This window comes from Mytilus galloprovincialis, chromosome 1 (genome assembly GCF_965363235.1).
Source record: "Mytilus galloprovincialis chromosome 1, xbMytGall1.hap1.1, whole genome shotgun sequence".
NCBI classification, from domain to species: Eukaryota; Metazoa; Mollusca; class Bivalvia; order Mytilida; family Mytilidae; genus Mytilus; species Mytilus galloprovincialis.
Genome location: NC_134838.1, coordinates 12,616,673 through 12,636,016, shown reverse-complemented (window position 1 = coordinate 12,636,016; position 19,344 = coordinate 12,616,673). Strand labels below are relative to the sequence as shown.

Sequence of the window (19,344 nt, the reverse complement as noted above, 5' to 3'; positions counted from 1 at the left end):
CAATAACCTGGTTTAATATCATGTACACTTTCGGGAGTATTACAATTGTAACAACTTTAGAAACATGCAATATATTTTTCCGCAAATGAAATATTTGTTTTGCGTAAAAACAAAGCACTGGTGTTTTCACTGTGTTTTTTAATTTTATTTTTCTAGAGGCTTTGGAATACGAAAGTAAATGAAGCGTATCGGTAGTTTCTAAACTTTGGGAAAGTGAGCCAATATGCTATTTTCCACATCATTACCGTGTTACAGTGAATTATATGAATGTTTGATGGAATGCAGTTAACAGATTGTGTTTCCGTGTATCGAAAAAAATAATTCGTTGAGGACAATGATGTGTATTAATCTGTAGCCAAACCAAACGATCGATATACTGAATTAACCATCAAGAGCATCAAACGCATATAGTTCATAAATGTAAACACGGACTAATAGCCCATTACGAAAACGTGCAAATTGATTCGGAGAATAGGGCGTCAATATATACATAGACGATATAAATATTGAATTCTTTCCAATACAGCTTATTGTTCTTTTAATTTGCTGTTAATGTAATTAGTACAGTCGGATCTTGTTCCATATAAACTGGCTATGTTTTGCTTGTAGATAGAAGTATATCAAAAAATGACATCTGTTTTCACATGATTTTTTTTCTTAATTTGAAAGCATGTACAAGAGGAAAATATATTCAATGCAACCGTCAACACAAATACAAGCTTCTAAAATTGACAAATTGAATAAATGAAGACATTTAACCAAACAAAACATTGAATTCGTGATCTCCCTTCCTTTCATTTTATTATGCAAAGTTTGGTGACTGCCCTCAGCTCTAACATGTAACTCCCATTCTTGATTGTTACAGGTGCTTTGATTTACATTTGGATAATGACAGTGTCATCGGATTGTAACAAAACTTCACGATCATTATGATGATTTTCCTATTGCAATCGTTATATTTGAGAAGTGAAAATTGTTAACTGTATAAATCTATGTGATCATAGACAGTCACTGACCGTATAATGCTTCGATTACCACTTTAAAATTCGTAAGAAATAAACAGACTTCCGCCAACCAAATTTCCCTGCATAAATTAATTTTAAAACAAAATTTTGTTCTTTAATATTTATCGTTAAAATATATATACTACTTGTTTTAAGTTCATTGTTAATATTCTATGTTAAAATCGGCCTAACTCGTTCCCGGACTTCTTCAACATTCCCCATATTGAAACATAAGAGTTTTAATCCAACAAAGTAATAAGCCTTGTCTAGTGTGATCCAATAAAATAGATTTGAAAAAAAAAGGATAACCAAAATCGGAATAAAACGGTTCCTGATTGCTGTTTAAAAATACCACTTGTATAGTCTGTGTAGTAATAAAGCTATTGTCAAGGAGTATGTCATGCATTTATATATAAATATGTTCTACATGTGGTGACAACACGATTATTTAGTATTGCAATATTGTTAAAGAGAGGCCAATGCTACCAAACGGATACTCAAACTAACTAAAGTTGTACTCCTAGGATGACTGTAGATATGACAAACAGCAGCCAATGACAACCATTAAAACTTTAATAGTTGTACTCCTGGAGAAGTGTAGATATGACAGACAGGAGCCAATGGCAACCATTAAAACTTTAAAAATTGTACTCCTAGGATGACTGTAGATATGACAAACAGGAGCCAATGACAAACATTAAAACTTTAATAGTTGTACTCCTAGAGAAGTGTAGATATGACAGACAGCAGCCAATGACAACAATTAAAACTTTAAAAGTTGTACTCCTAGAGAAGTGTAGATATGAAAGACAGCAGCCAATGACAACCATTAAAACTTTAATAGTTGTACTCCTAGAGAAGTGTAGATCTGACAGACAGCAGCCAATGGCAACCTTTAAAACTTTAAAAGTTGTACTCCTAGAGAAGTGTAGATATGAAAGACAGAAGCCAATGACAAGCATTAAAACTTTAATAGTTGTACTCCTAGAGAAGTGTAGATATGACAGACAGCAGCCAATGGCAACCATTAAAACTTTAATAGTTGTACTCCTAGAAAAGTGTAGATATGACAGACAGCAGCCAATGACAACCATTAAAACTTTAAAAGTTGTACTCCTAGAGAAGTGTAGATATGAAAGACAGCAGCCAATGGCAACCATTAAAACTTTAATAGTTGTACTCCTAGAGAAGTGTAGATATGACAGACAGCAGCCAATGGCAACCTTTAAAACTTTAAAAGTTGTACTCCTAGAGAAGTGTAGATATGAAAGACAGCAGCCAATGACAACCATTAACACTTTAATAGTTGTACTCCTAGAGAAGTGTAGATATGACAGACAGCAGCCAATGGCAACCATTAAAACTTTAATAGTTGTACTCCTAGAGAAGTGTAGATATGACAGACAGCAGCCAATGACAACCATTAAAACTTTAATAGTTGTACTCCTAGAGAAGTGTAGATATGACAGACAGCAGCCAATGACAACCATTAAAACTTTAAAAGTTGTACTCCTATAGAGAAGTGTAGATATGAAAGACAGCAGCCAATGGCAACCATTAAAACTTTAATAGTTGTACTCCTAGAGAAGTGTAGATATGACAGACAGCAGCCAATGACAACCATTAAAACTTTAATAGTTGTACTCCTAGAGAAGTGTAGACATGACAGACAGCAGCCAATGACAACCATTTAAACTTTAATAGTTGTACTCCTAGAAAAGTGATACACATCTGTTACGCAATGGTATTACCGATTTAAATCTTTGAGACAAAACAGATAGATTTCTACACCGTAAATCATGACGTACATTTATTTGGAATCACTATGTTTGGAGCGCTAAATCAAGGTTTCATTTACAAATCTATCATGGAAAATCTCTTATCAGATGATCTCAAAGGAAATTAAACAACTATCCTGGAATAAGTTTGTCTGTCTAAACTTTCATACACGACTCAATTACCGACAATACAATCTGTATTACATTTATTGATTGCATTCGTCTGGCGATCAATGCTCAAATGATCAAATTGAACAATTATAGAAATATATCTTATTATCAATGCAAAATAGTAGTGGATAATTTACATGTGCATCTACCATTTCTTAATCAAGTCGGCAATGACGTATATTCTGACTGATTTTTTTAAATGTTGAAAAATCGATCAAAAAGGAAAGGAAGACTTGAAATTATTGTTTTAACCTTTTTACAAACCAGACAGTGATTGTTTCTCATAATCTTGACTCTGCTATACACTTGTTATGTTTGTATCAGTTCAATGTATTGTATTTGAAAAAAAAAATCATATTAAAACTCCTATAAAATATCAATTATTGATCCTTATTATGACTGAAAATGAAGGGATAATACAAATTTACAACTGTTTATTTTATCGTACATTTTACTGAAGAAAGTTTGGTTAGAGTGGTCGATATATAACTATGATCAATAGAAGCAGGTTTCAACAACACATTGGTATTTGTATTGACTTGAAATCAAAAGTTCTCCTTCGTCACACTTATATAAGAAAAAGAAAGCAATGTTATAGCATATCTAAAAAGAAAGCATCTCGGCATCTGACATTGAAAACAAAACAATAAATAAATCTTTAACACGCAATTGGTCGATATATTTTTTTTTTTTTCATTTTTACTCGCCGATGTGAGACATTTTTTTTCATCAAGATGACAAGGATAGCTCATCGTAATCCTAACAAGCTCAAATAAAGGATTACTGAAAAATTATTACACCAGGGTTTTCGATATCACAAACTGGTCAAAACATTTACTAAATTTTATCACCGGTATAAGGAAATAATTCGTAAATATAACTTAACATGCAGACATCTTATACGTTCAGGTATTTCACATCCAATCTTTTATGGTAACATTCTGTACAAAGCACAAAAATGTCAGTATTCACCTCAAAAGCTTACAAAACCTTTAAACAGACTTATTAAGAAGGAATATAGTTACGATACTGTTGTCAGGTCATTAAAGATTGCATATTTTGGCTTTAATATTGATTCACTTATAGGGTCTTTGCATCGGAACTAAACACATTTAATTTTTTTTTTTAAACAGTTATTGGCATGACACGGGTTATGTTCTTCTCATATATTTTATGATAGTATGATACTAAACCCCTAACGGGAGGAATTGTGCCTGATACTCATATGATGAAGACATAATCTTTCAATCAGTTTAATTGAGGTCTGGAGCTGGCATGTCAGTTAACTGCTAGTAGTCTGTTGTTATTTATGTATTATTGTCATTTTATTTATTTTCTTTTGTTACATCTTTTGACATCGGACTCGGACTTCTCTTGAACTGAATTTTAATGTGCGTATTGTTATGCGTTTACTTTTCTACATTGGCTAGAGGTATAGGGGGAGGGTTGAGATCTCATAAATATGTTTAACCCCGCCGCAATTTTGCGCCTGTCCCAAGTCAGGAGCCTCTGGCCTTTGTTAGTCTTGTATGATATTTAATTTTAGTTTATTGTGTATAATTCGGAGTTTAGTATGACGTCCATTATCACTGTACTAGTATACATATTTTTAGGGGCCAGCTGAAGGGCACCTACGGGTGCGGGAATTCTCGCTACACTGAAGACCCACTGGTGGCCTTCGGCTGTTGTCTGCTCTATGGTCGGGTTGTTGTCGCTTTGACACATTCCCCATTTCCTTTCTCAATTTTATATGGTCTTTGTAATATACTATTTTATTAAAATAGGTAATTGTAGTCAAACTAACTAAATATTAAACAGAGAGCCCTTTGTGTTTAAAGGCGAACAAAGATTCAATGATAACTCGAAACAAAATGACGTTTAGAAAAATATGTTTCTGTGACATGTTTGCATGTATATAATTTGGCGTCAATTATATTGACACAATACCTGGCCCGATGATCAACTTTGTATGTATTCTTGCTTCGGAAACACAGTTTTGCGTTAGGTTTTTCCACTTGTCATATATATAATGCCATGTTTGTAATTTTTAAAAGGCATTATAAAACACTGAAAGTGACAGGAAGGTTTCAGTTTCAACAGTGAAAGGCATGAGAATAAACAATGAGAGAGTTTATAACAAAGTTCGTAAAAAAAAATATCACCAGTTGTACGCGTTCAGATATATCAGTGTTAAAAAACAATTCAGAACCAAATGATTTTCGTGTCTAGCAATGCGCTATCAGTTTAATCCCGTTACCTATATTACTTCTCTGTCAAAATCATCGTTAGTCGTGGTTACTTCCCTTATTTGTTTCCCTTAGGGTATTGGATGTTAATGACATATTTTAATAGTCTCTGTGAAATAGTTCATATTTTCTAGTTACGGGTCGAGTCTCTGTGAAATAGTTAATATTTTTCTAGACACGGGTCGATTTGAGACACTGTTAAACTGCATAACTTTGCCTTTTATTAAGATTGTATGCTAACCTCTGTAAATTTTGATTGTGTCCTCGGGTTGCTGTCTAGCTCATTTCATCTTCAACGTATGCCCGACATCTCATTTTAACGTCAAATCTGACTATCTTTCATAAAATAAAAGCTGCAGAACAAAAATGCAGTCATGAATCTTCAAAAATTGTAGACAATCAGACATTGTGTCATGATATATCATTTCAATATATGTATATACAATGTTTATGCGTTCGTCTGTATAGATCTGAGACAAGGTGAATATCTCTGTGAAATAGTTCATATTTTCTAGTTACGGGTCGAGTCTCTGTGAAATAGTTAATATTTTTCTAGACACGGGTCGATTTGAGACACTGTTAAACTGCATAACTTTGCCTTTTATTAAGATTGTATGCTAACCTCTGTAAATTTTGATTGTGTCCTCGGGTTGCTGTCTAGCTCATTTCATCTTCAACGTATGCCCGACATCTCATTTTAACGTCAAATCTGACTATCTTTCATAAAATAAAAGCTGCAGAACAAAAATGCAGTCATGAATCTTCAAAAATTGTAGACAATCAGACATTGTGTCATGATATATCATTTCAATATATGTATATACAATGTTTATGCGTTCGTCTGTATAGATCTGAGACAAGGTGAATACCGGGGCTTTAGACAGACCTGAGGGAAGATCGACGGAACTATATAAGATTTAACCTGTTGAGCTTTTCCTACAATTTTGTAGTTAGTTTTGTATCGTATTTTTTTTACTTCAGATACTCACTAAAATATTCTATTTTTATACGTTTTAGTTTTTTTTTTTATTAAAGGCATCATCATCATTTGAATAAAACGGCTGATTTCAGGATACAAAATATTACAAGGTCATATAAACTATTGTTCCTAGTTGAAAAGTAGGTTGATGAGTTCATTTTTTTCAGTATTCTAGACACTTTTAATTAGATATTCATGTATATACATATGTTATACTGTTGTGATAAATTCATATATATGTGTTATTCTGATTTTTTTTACAAGATCTGATACGGGAAAATGTAATATATAGAACAATCAATACAATTCAATATCGATATACAGTACAATTTATATTAATAAAAATGTGACATCCTTGTCCAAAGTTGCCTTGACATAATTATGCACTGCAAAAAGCGTCTCTTTTTTTTTTCGAGAAGTCTAAATTTCTTTATTCAAACCAGCTCCTGGGTTTAATATTCACGCATTTTTGTCACTGATTCTGATCTGTCTTAAAAGTAAAATTAACATTTGAGATAGTTTTGCCATATCATCTCAGTAACTTCAAAAATAGTGAAAAGTTTCCACTTCAAAGTGAGCAATATATGTTCGGAGTAAAGATATAGACAATTTCCATGTACTATTTGTTTTGATTAAATCTCACAATTCTACCAGATGAAGCGTGTTTATGTCTCTAGTGCGACTTAGTGTCGACAAAGAAACTAAAATCGACATTTGCGGTTTCTTCACTTTTAAACTGACTTTAATGAGCAAAAATCCAAATCATGTGTACCTGTTGGCTGACATGTCTTTTTAATAAGGATTGTTATCCTGTGAGTTAATAATTTGTAAAACAAACAAAAACACGACTCAGTGGTTCTTTCCAGTAGAAGACAGGAACAGGATTCATAGTTATATTATCGCATCAACCTGTAATCGTTCTGAATATGACTGAAAGATTAACCGCTTCATGTTAATTGTTCATCCATATCCAGCTATCAAATTATCTACTTTTATATATCATAAGTGATCATTTTCTCCTCAAACAAATCTTGTCAGTTCGATTCTAATAACTTTGTCTATTTTCTATAGGAAGCAAGATTTTTAATACGATTATTTAACTGAACACACTATTGCAATATTTTCTTTGGGAGCATCTTAGTTACTATTCTAATATATATGCCAAACTGAAACTTAACACTCACACAAAATACGAAAATAAAAATAGCAGTATGACAGAGCAGAAATAAGAAGTGTAACTCAATAAAATCATTTATGTATTCAAACACTTTTGGTAGGTCCAGGTCCATTATGCATAAGGTTACTTTAATTAAGATTTGTTCCGATTGGACGGATTTTCTACATGTCCTACGATAAATTAGTGCCACGATTGGATATATTAACTTTTACTTTAATGTATATCAGCCCTGGTTACATCGTCCTCATTCAAAGAACTACAGGTCGTGCGTTCACTCCATTACTGATCAATACAAAATGTTTTTAAGATTCGTCAAATATAAATAAAGCATTTACTCGTCATTCCCTTGACTTCGTTTGTAGTCTTGTAATGTTTGCCGCTGACACTCAGGCACCTGTCAATCAATCTATCATAAAGGCTGCTGAGAATGTAGGGAAAACCATAAACTTTCAATTTTGCTCACAAAATCTCTTTGGACAAAGGATATTTATATGGGGTAAAGAAGCATTAAGGGTATACGCTAATGAGTTAGCAACCCAATCACAAAACAATTAGAACTCTTATAGAAGGTTCTACTGACCACACTTTGTCAGCTGCTTTTAACCGTCTAGAGCCTATTTGCTTTATGAGGCAGAGAGAGAATAAAATTTGTATCGACTCAGTCTATTGATAAATAATGTTATTAGAAAATTAGCATATATATATTTTTTTTTGTATGTATGTAATATTTATTTATTAATTGTCAATTCATTCAATATGTTCAACTCAAATATTAAATTATATACATAATATATAAATATTTAAACTAAAAGTCGATTTAAGAATCACCTAAACTGAAAATCAATGTTTATAACACACAATCTAATGCCCTTTGGAAAATGTCGATACAAAGTCATTATGATTTAAACAAAACATAGAGTCTCGAAAATACATAAAACATATGCTCTATCTCATTGCAACCTGTAGAAATAATCAATTACACATTTTGTATTAATAAAAAGGCATGCAACAAATTATGAAGAATGTGTAACAAGCGAATATAAAGTTATGTTTTGTTTTTGTTTGTTAAAACATAAGTCATATTTCACTAATGTTTATTTAGATTAAAAAAAGACTGCGAGTTGAGAGGAACGGAAGGACCGAAGATCAATTGTGCTAAGCTACTGAATAGGGGTAAATAAAACTGCAAAACTATGGGAACGGAGGAACCGAAGGACAATTTATAAACTGCTACAGAAGGGTACATGATTAAAATTCTCGCGATAATATTAAATGGTCTAATTATAACATTCAGGTTTAATTAAGCCGTTTTACTGCAACTAATTTTCACATAGTTGCCTTGTGGTTTAACAACTCAGTATCACTACTAACAATGACTAACAGATATGAAAATCACACAATCGTTGGCTCGAATCACTTCTTTTGAAAAATGTCTTCTGGGAAATACGTAATTTCTGATATACGTACATGGGAAAAAGAATGCCATTTCTTTTCAATCTCATCCATTTCGAACTCCAATATACTGGAAAAACTAATTCGAAAGAAAGAGAATTGTGTCTCTAAGGGATTGTAGATCATGGCGATATAAGAACCTCATTTATACCAGTCAATAAATGTTTAAAAACAAATATCGAATTGTCCATAGGCTCATCGCATTGCTCAAAGGGAATGATAATTTGAAATAGTTGAAATAAAGTTTAAAGTGCTTCGCTTGATGTTATTAGCTAAAATCAGGCTGTTAGTTTTCTGTTTTTGGATTGTTTCTAAAGCTTACTATACATTAAAGGTTAGCTAAAAACAGGCTGTTATCTTTTATTGTTTCTAAAGCTTGCTATAATTATACGTTAATAGTGGGTTTTTTGGGGGGATTGTTTGTTAAAGGTTTTGCTCAATGTTAAAATCCGTTCAGTATCTCATAGTTGTTTACATTTTTGTACTTTGGTATCTGGTGTATAGCTGTCTCATTTGCATCATCTTTGGCTTATTTTCACTATTAAAGGTAAAACCTCATGATCAATTCTTACTTTTATAAATTCTATGTTTAAAAGGAATTTAATATCCATTCAATTGATTTCTTTTAATAGAAAAAAAAAACTAATTGAAAAGTGTTGTCTTTTTTTTTTTTTTTTTTTTTAATTACAAGCATAAATCTGTATTTTTTTTTTCTAACGTATTATGTATGAAAACAAGTTGTAAATCAATTTTGTGTTTCCGTTGATGCAAGCTTACATTGATATTCGATATGTTATTATGACATATCTAAACCCATAATATGTTTTACCTAATATCATACGGTAAAAAGGTACTAAAAAATCGGAGTCTTTGTAAAAACTATAAATTGCAATCATCTTGACTTATTTATTTTCATCGACTTATAAAGTTCAATCTGATTATCGTAATTTGTGTTGTTTTATTAATATCATCATGTCTTTGTTTTAAATTGTTACTTTCATTTTATGGTGGTTTTATTTTTAAATAATGGATATTCAGTACAAATAGTTCTGTATGTGTGTGTATGTGTGTATTACAGACAACATACATACAATGCAAGCACATGTAATAAAGTTCACGACTATTGGATTGATCAACCTGACCAGACCAGAACTGTCCTCAACTAGCTTTAGATTAGTTAATAGAATGAAATTCAAAACTGTGGCTGTGGCCATTGATTGACACATTAAATTCATCCATTGACTGGGACAATTTACGTGAACGTTTGTCTGTAACGACCACTGTTCACGACGTACCTACAATAGACATTTAAACTGTGGGGTCACCAAAGGTTTCTTAACGCCTTTAATTATAAAATAATTCGAAAAATTAATCAGGAATAACCTTTATGTTTTGATTTATATAATTGATATAAATCAAAACATCGTGTTATTTCTCATTAATTTTTCGAATTACTTTATTAAGGTGTTGAGAACCTTTGGTGACCCCATAGTTTAAGTGTCTTTAAAAAGTACATAGTGAGCAGTGGTCGTTACATACAAACGTTCACCTTTATTGTCCCAGTCAATGGATGAATTTAATGTGTCAATCAATGGCCACAGCCACACTGTTTTGAATTTCATTCTATGTCTATGCGTAGTAATGCCTGTGGTCATCTAAATAATGACAAGAGCACAAAAAGACAAATAAGACGTACTACGATCAGCACGTTTACTAAAATAATGTTCAAGGAATTCACTGTGTGAATCCTGTTTTATATAAGTAATTTCAAGAATTATCATTAATATGTTTAAGGGCACCTCTCTGTATGTACTATTATGACTATACATAGGCACTATTAAATTTGCTGAAATTTAGGCTATATCTTTCGGTACATAACGACGAAAATCCACTGGGAATGCACGGTCAGTCGTTCCATATCCCTTTTTCTAATATGCATCTATATATATATATAGTATACTATATACAAGTCAATTGATATTTGATAATGTTTTGTTTTATTTACGATACAAGTGGCACTGTAGAAAATGCAACTGTTTTGACAGATATTTGTTTACGTTTATTTCGCATGATAAGTGATGTTCAAGCCTTAAATGAATAAGAATAAATCGATAAGATATGTGAATGACAACAGATGTCGCCACACAACTATTATTTGACAAAATACTCCACATACCATGTACAAGGATTTACTCATCATGATAATTGCCCTCGAATAAATCGGATGCCATTATATTTTTAGTAAAATATTTATACAATAAATATGTTCTATACCATCACGTTCGTGTAGTGTATCACAATACCGTCGTTATATTCCACGAACAGTACAATAACCATATATACAACTAAGATTCTTACTCCCTCGGGAAGGTTTAATGTTCCTGGTTGTCAGGTTTTTTTTATGCAATTAAGGATTTTCATACCCCTTCATGTTCAATAGTCTGGCTTTCAAAACCTTAGGTCTCATCATGCCTGATAGGTCTCATCGTGCCTGATAGGTCTCATCATGCCTGATAGGTGTCATCATGCCTGATGAAAGCCATTCGAGAGAAAAAAAAGTTCATGCGCAATGATATTGGGTATCACAAACTTTATTTTCGTTCATTAAGGACACCAATTATCGTATGTCACTATTGTACCAATAGAACATTATATACAAAAGATTTAATGATTTTGTTCAAAAGTTACAGTAAGCATCGTTTTGCAACAAAGGCACCTGTATCAGATGTTTTTCTATATACTTTAATATAACATTGAGGTATATATATAAAAAATTCTGAGACCTCAGTCTGAGACAAGTGTTTGTGTTTTGCAAAATGAAATAAAATGCAGTAAATGTCAAATCCATAACTCAAAGATAGCCAGATATCGTCCTTTAGACCGTATTGTACCTTCTTTAACCCAGTAAATGCCAAATCCATAACTCAGATAGCCAGATATCGTCCTTTAGACCGTATTGTACCTTCTTTAACCCAGTAAATGCCAAATCCATAACTCAAAGATAGCCAGATATCGTCCTTTAGACCGTATTGTACCTTCTTTAACCCAGTAAATGCCAAATCCATAACTCAGATAGCCAGATATCGTCCTTTAGACCGTATTGTACCTTCTTTAACCCAGTAAATGCCAAATCCATAACTCAGATAGCCAGATATCGTCCTTTAGACCGTATTGTACCTTCTTTAACCCAGTAAATGCCAAATCCATAACTCAGATAGCCAGATATCGTCCTTTAGACCGTATTGTACCTTCTTTAACCCAGTAAATGCCAAATCCATAACTCAAAGATAGCCAGATATCGTCCTTTAGACCGTATTGTACCTTCTTTAACCCAGTAAATGCCAAATCCATAACTCAGATAGCCAGATATCGTCCTTTAGACCGTATTGTACCTTCTTTAACACAGTAAATGTCAAATCCATAACTCAAAGATAGCCAGATATCGTCCTTTAGACCGTATTGTACCTTCTTTAACCCAGTAAATGCCAAATCCATAACTCAGATAGCCAGATATCGTCCTTTAGACCGTATTGTACCTTCTTTAACCCAGTAAATGCCAAATCCATAACTCAGATAGCCAGATATCGTCCTTTAGACCGTATTGTACCTTCTTTAACCCAGTAAATGCCAAATCCATAACTCAAAGATAGCCAGATATCGTCCTTTAGACCGTATTGTACCTTCTTTAACCCAGTAAATGCCAAATCCATAACTCAGATAGCCAGATATCGTCCTTTAGACCGTATTGTACCTTCTTTAACCCAGTAAATGCCAAATCCATAACTCAGATAGCCAGATATCGTCCTTTAGACCGTATTGTACCTTCTTTAACCCAGTAAATGCCAAATCCATAACTCAAAGATAGCCAGATATCGTCCTTTAGACCGTATTGTACCTTCTTTAACCCAGTAAATGCCAAATCCATAACTCAGATAGCCAGATATCGTCCTTTAGACCGTATTGTACCTTCTTTAACCCAGTAAATGCCAAATCCATAACTCAGATAGCCAGATATCGTCCTTTAGACCGTATTGTACCTTCTTTAACCCAGTAAATGCCAAATCCATAACTCAGATAGCCAGATATCGTCCTTTAGACCGTATTGTACCTTCTTTAACCCAGTAAATGCCAAATCCATAACTCAGATAGCCAGATATCGTCCTTTAGACCGTATTGTACCTTCTTTAACCCAGTAAATGCCAAATCCATAACTCAGATAGCCAGATATCGTCCTTTAGACCGTATTGTACCTTCTTTAACCCAGTAAATGCCAAATCCATAACTCAAAGATAGCCAGATATCGTCCTTTAGACCGTATTGTACCTTCTTTAACCCAGTAAATGCCAAATCCATAACTCAGATAGCCAGATATCGTCCTTTAGACCGTATTGTACCTTCTTTAACCCAGTAAATGCCAAATCCATAACTCAGATAGCCAGATATCGTCCTTTAGACCGTATTGTACCTTCTTTAACCCAGTAAATGCCAAATCCATAACTCAGATAGCCAGATATCGTCCTTTAGACCGTATTGTACCTTCTTTAACCCAGTAAATGCCAAATCCATAACTCAGATAGCCAGATATCGTCCTTTAGACCGTATTGTACCTTCTTTAACACAGTAAATGCCAAATCCTCACCTCAAAGATAGCCAGATATCGTCCTTCAGACCGTATTGTACCTTCTTTAACCTAGTAAATACAAAATCCACACCTCAAAGATACCCAGATAGCATACTCCAGACCATAAATTTGTACCTTCTTCAACAAATTCAATACCGTTCAATAAATGAAAAATCGCAAACAATTATCTTCACCTCCTGAAGTTAGTCATGTTAAATGAAGCAGAAATGCTGTTATAAAATAGCCAGTAATTACGGGAATTATTCGATAGTGCGAATCACATGTAGTGTTTTCTTATAGATCAAAACGGTGGACAAGTAATGAAGCGAAAAATTAATTACCAGACTACAACAGAATCCCGTGGAGCTCAGTCGACCTGATGCTATTCTCAAATTCTAATGGAATAAAAATTTATCTCAGAAATTGCGCTATGAAATTTACACCAATTAATTATTATTCAATTGAAAATGTATCACTGGATTCAGCCATGATTGATGGCATTTGGAACGAAATCAACATGTTGTAAATTAAAAGATGCATCGATAAGCACAGAGAGATTTCGATTGTAACTGAAAAAAGAGTAAAAAAAGGCATTCCTGCAAAGGAAAGAGTGGAGTTTGGGGGGGGGGGGGGATGGTGGGCAGCGCAGTTGAATTTTAAAGGAACATATTTATATGCCAGAAAAACATAATGGGGTACATCCGTAAAACATGATGTTGATGTTGAATGATAAGCGACTGTAATTCGCCATTCACCACACACATATGTTTCTTAATCCCACCTTCTTTCACTCCGCTTATAGTTGATGTGAAAACATAAAATTGGCATGTCTCAAATGTGTTAATAGCAAATTATGGCGCAATTTATGTCTTTCCTATAAATAGCCTCCTATAGGAAACTTATCAAATGACTATGACTAATTACTTGTTCTGTTGAATATATACTGAGAATTTAATATATCTATATAATACTAAAATAACGAGGTCCAATTTGTCAGCCGTCATGGGGTAAAAACGACAAATCAAAGAATTCAACTTTATATATAGCTAATATAGGACAATGGTGTTGATTAAAAATTACACCACTCCAGACCCTTTTGTTTCCCACATAATTAATATTGCCAATAAATAACAAGTTCCGGGTCGAATCCGATACCGATACCAATAGTATATTCAGTTTATTACCTTATCTGCACGTTCCGCATCTGACAGGCGCAGCACCAAACCATGTATTCAGGATTTTGCTATATACACGGGTTAAAATCACAGGGTTGACACTACTAAATTCAATCATTGTCACATCGTTGTAGTATTTTTATCAGTATGACTTTCTAAGATGAAAATACGAATACTAAAAATCTGGACTTAAGATAAGGCGTATAGGTACAGTTTTCAATTTGTTAGCCGGAATGACTTAAACAGCGAATCAAAAAAATCAACTTTATTTATAACTCATATACGACAATACTGTTGATTAAAAAATACTCCATTCCAGGCCCTTTTGTTTTCCAAATAATTAATATTACCAATAATTGATAAGTTCCAGGTCGACGAGTTCAAACAGAAAGATTTTTAAAGCAGAGAAAACTGTGCATCTTATAATCGGCATGACTTTATCAGATGACAATACCAATATTAAAATAAGGCTTACGCATAGTTATATACATGCACTTTAATTCAGTCACAGACCCGCGATATCACGGGTGTGTTCTAGTATAGAACACATTGATATCCAATATCATCAATTATTCCATATTGGTATTATTTTAGTAGGTTTCTCTATATGAATTGGATTTTGAATAAAAAAGCATATTCACCTGAGAAAGTGTTATTCACCGCGCTAAATGTCACGCGCTTTTACATGCAACGTTAGTGAATATCATTTTTTCAAAAGTCAATAAAACCGCATATTTACCTCATCAAAAGACAGTAATTGTATAATATCTTAATCGAAATGACTGATTAAATTAACACTGATATAAAACTTTCGTTATCCTTAATATGGCATTAGTTTTCCTCAAAAGAAATCGTTTATCAATTCATATAGAAATTCAAATATGCTAAACAAATAAATAATATGTATGTGTTCCAATATAGGGGACACATAATTAGTATGTATTTGTTCCAATATAGGTTATATATCTTAGTTAACTTCAAGTTGGCACATCCAATATTCTAACAGCCTAATCTTTAACTATGGATTCCAATTTTCTTTAAAAATCAAAGAAGCATAGAAAATTTGTAAGACTATTCAAAGTCAATCAACAGTTGCAATTAAAATGTTGTGCTTGCTGTGTAGGAATCTATAAAATTCAATACTTCATCATTAGCCTGTATTGATCAGTTCAGAATAACAATAGGAGGTTGCCATACAGCCATGCAACTTATTATCTAAATCAGCTGCAGTTGTACAATTACTGTTTCATCATAACTTTATAGTGCGTCATAATTAATCATATAAGCTATAGCAAGCTATCGATTTACTAAGAGGCAAATCAAAGAAAAAGGACGAACACAATATGCAGCATATTATAAAAACGTGTCTCAAGCTGCAATACCTGGTATTATTTTGTTTGTATACAAAGAATGCATTTTTTCTTATTTCTTTTTATTTCTTTATTTTTTTTTAGGGGGGGGGAGGGGTATATTGATAATTGAATATACACCTGCTTTACAAGAAAATATGTTAATGAATAATAATTTTTCTATGTTTGAAATAATTTGAATGGTCAACCGTTGTTATCTTATTTTGCATCTTCTTATTTCTTCCGCTATAGAAATATTATTTCAGCCATTTAAACATCACGGCGGAAAAACATCAATCCACTTTAAAAATTCACATGAATAATTTAACACAACATATGATAATATCAATTATGATATCGAACTATAGATGGATCCGATCTCATTCCAAATTTAATATTTCAAATATACTAATTTTCAATCAATACATTAATCATCATTGGCATCACATATATGTGTGTATTGCATCATAATTTCTCTTGCATCATAATGTATATACATTATTCGATCTCAATGAATATTAAATGAGATCAAAAGTGACTAGTCTCAATGTTTCTATAGAATACGATCTCTATTTTAGATCATTTTACATGTCATCAAATTAGTGGACAAGTGACCATACAAAATTGATGAGAATTTGAGATTGATATTGATCACTGGTTAAAATAACAGATGCACGTGTTTCGTATTGTTTATGATTATATAAAAACACACGCAAAGAGATCCCTGATCAAGACAGGAATAAATATATACACTAATCTTTCTCTGACGAAGCAAAATAATTACAAACAGCACATAGATGTAATTGTTGTGATATAGGTAATGATAGTCACTGGTATATAGCGTGAAATATGCTACACTAATTATCATTATTGAATTTACTTACCCAAGAGTAGTCATGGTTACTATTGTATACCAGAATGCAGACGGGATACTTGTGAACTTCGTGTTTGGAACATTCTTTTCTGCATAAAACATCACTGTGGCGAAAATAATAATGGCCATTGTCAAAGAAAATAGTAAGAATCCTAATTCACTGGCACAACTTTTTAATGTGTATCCCAATATACGTAATCCTTGTGAATGTCGAGAAAATTTGAAAATACGGAATACTCGGAAAACTCGAAGTGTGACGAATGCCCCGCTGACGTCATCGTTGTCCGTGATTCCTAGTCCAATATAATATGGAAGAATAGCTACTACATCAATGACGCTCATGACACTACGACAAAATAAACATCTATCTGGAGCTGCATAAAAACGTAGAAGATATTCGGCTGTGAAAATCATCACACAAGCGGTATCTAAGCAAAAGAAAGCAACTTCATAGCGCTCCCCACATGCTGGGGTTTTGTCCGTCCCGGGTATTCTGCCGCAGGGAATAGTTTCTATAACATTAGCTAGTACTGATACGGCTATGAAGAACCCAGTGACATAATAAAAAACTAAAGCTGCAGTACTAATATGAGGGTTTTCAAACGCTCTCCAAAATCGCTCCCTGAGGTTTTTTGCTGGGTCTAGTTCGTTATCTTCTGACCCTTTATCATCCAATAATCTTTCTTGGTTTTCTCTTTTTCTGTCTCTGTAATCCTCATAACAACAGTCTCTTATAAGATCGGGCATAATACCGAAAAATGCTAGTTCTTCGTCGTACGATGAAATACATTCATGTTTTGGATAATGTAATTTACCAGTTCTATAGTAATTTAAAATATGCCTAAATAATTCTGGATCTCTATCAAAAAAGTAGTCCCTATTTTCATCATCAAAGAAAAATTCTTTTTCATTTGAACCTAATAATGTATCTGGATATTTTTCTAGAGTTGTTCTCCATGTTTCAAATTTTGTTCCGCTTACATTTATAGTTATTCTATCATCTCCTCTTTTTAAGTTTGTAGATGAAGGTTGTCCCGATTGAACAATTGGTTGAGGAAGAGGATTTTGGGCCACGGGTACCCATCCTATGGCCGAAGCCCGTGCAAACGGCAACCAGGCGGCAACAGATGCCATATCAATTGCCGAATCCTCACTCACCGACTCCTCAAATTCCGGTAGACAGACAATTTTGGAAAGAGCAACCTATTGCTAGGATCCGAGATCCTACACTTATCATCAGGTTCAATTAAAAAAACATTCGCGCTTTGATATTAAATTCGAAAAAAACATGTTCTAATTTGTCTTACCGTGATTGTTACATTCGCTATAGTATACTAGACTGCATCCTATATCTATTATGTCGTCTGTATCAATATGTCAACATTTTCCTTTACTTTCCGTAATTTAAATTTGTTGAAATTATCTCATACAACAATTATTAACATCATCTAGATATTCCATATTTCTCCCTTTCAAAACTATCCCCTTTCATGTAATAATCCATAGCTTCGACATATTTTGGGGTAATATCGTCTGCTTGTACTCTCTTGCACACGCGTAATCTGTTACATCCACATGTTCTCATGCAACTTTCGTCAGAGGGAGGCAATCAACAGATTGGAAGAACAGCTTCCTTTGGTCGTCGCTGTTTCTCACTTAACAATCTATGCGGTAGTCTCTTCTTGAATGCAGAAATGTACGACTCGATATTGATTTTTTATTAATTTACAACAAGAGGCGGGACAAGGTAGATATAATTAGATTTCTCTCATTGAAAATTTATCAATAACATTTTAAAAATTGCTACAAACCCACAAGAGCTTTGGACGGTGATGTTAGTCATTTATTTTCGGCTTAACGAATATACATTATTGGTATAAACGGCTTTAGGTTGCTTTACTAAGTGTCAACCGACGGCTTAGAATGTTATTGTTTCGTAACTCATTCTATACACACTCATTGATTTTTCTATTATATACTATTCCCTAGTTATACACAGTTTGTTACAAGATCAATAATCAAAGCATAAAAGCTATTGGAAATAATTTAACGTGTATTCCGGATATGTTAACGATGATTGAACAAAACGTAATTATTCAACGCTAACAGATGTTTGACTTCAAATTTAATTTTGGTCTTCAATAGTAACATCAACCTGTAAAGTCCAACGCTCAAGATGTAAACTTCAATGGGATAAATATAAATTCTAGAGCTATAGACATATGAAAAGTGTATCGCTGGAGACGTAAAGTCCAGTGCTGGAGATGTTAATTAAAAAAGAAGATGTGTTATGACTGCCAAATGAGACAACTTTATGACACAGCTATATGTCACCGTACGGCATTCAACAAAGAGCCAAGCCCATACCAACATAGGCCTCGAGAGTCAAGTCTTCGCTGGAGAAGTATTCTGTTTATGTAAAGTCAAGTCCGCGCTGGAAATGTAGACAAGCGTTGTAGACATACAGTTCAGGGGCTCTTTTCACAAAAATCTTTCGACTAATATTGATCGTAAGCTA

At 33.2% G+C, this 19,344-nt stretch overlaps 1 protein-coding gene across 3 annotated transcripts in view; it reads right to left on the bottom strand.

The window, feature by feature from the left end:
- LOC143065547 (potassium voltage-gated channel protein Shal-like) overlaps positions 1 to 18,655 on the bottom strand; it is a 79,708-nt gene extending 61,053 nt beyond the window's left edge. The window contains exon 1 of one of the 3 annotated variants that reach the window (XM_076239157.1): positions 16,837 to 18,655. In XM_076239157.1, coding sequence (XP_076095272.1) covers positions 16,837 to 17,960 — 1,124 coding nt within the window. In that variant the 5' untranslated portion in view covers positions 17,961 to 18,655. The remainder of the gene's footprint in view (positions 1 to 16,836) is intronic. The other 2 variants (XM_076239158.1, XM_076239159.1) reach the window with 2 other exon arrangements.
- Positions 18,656 to 19,344: the final 689 nt, after the last annotated feature.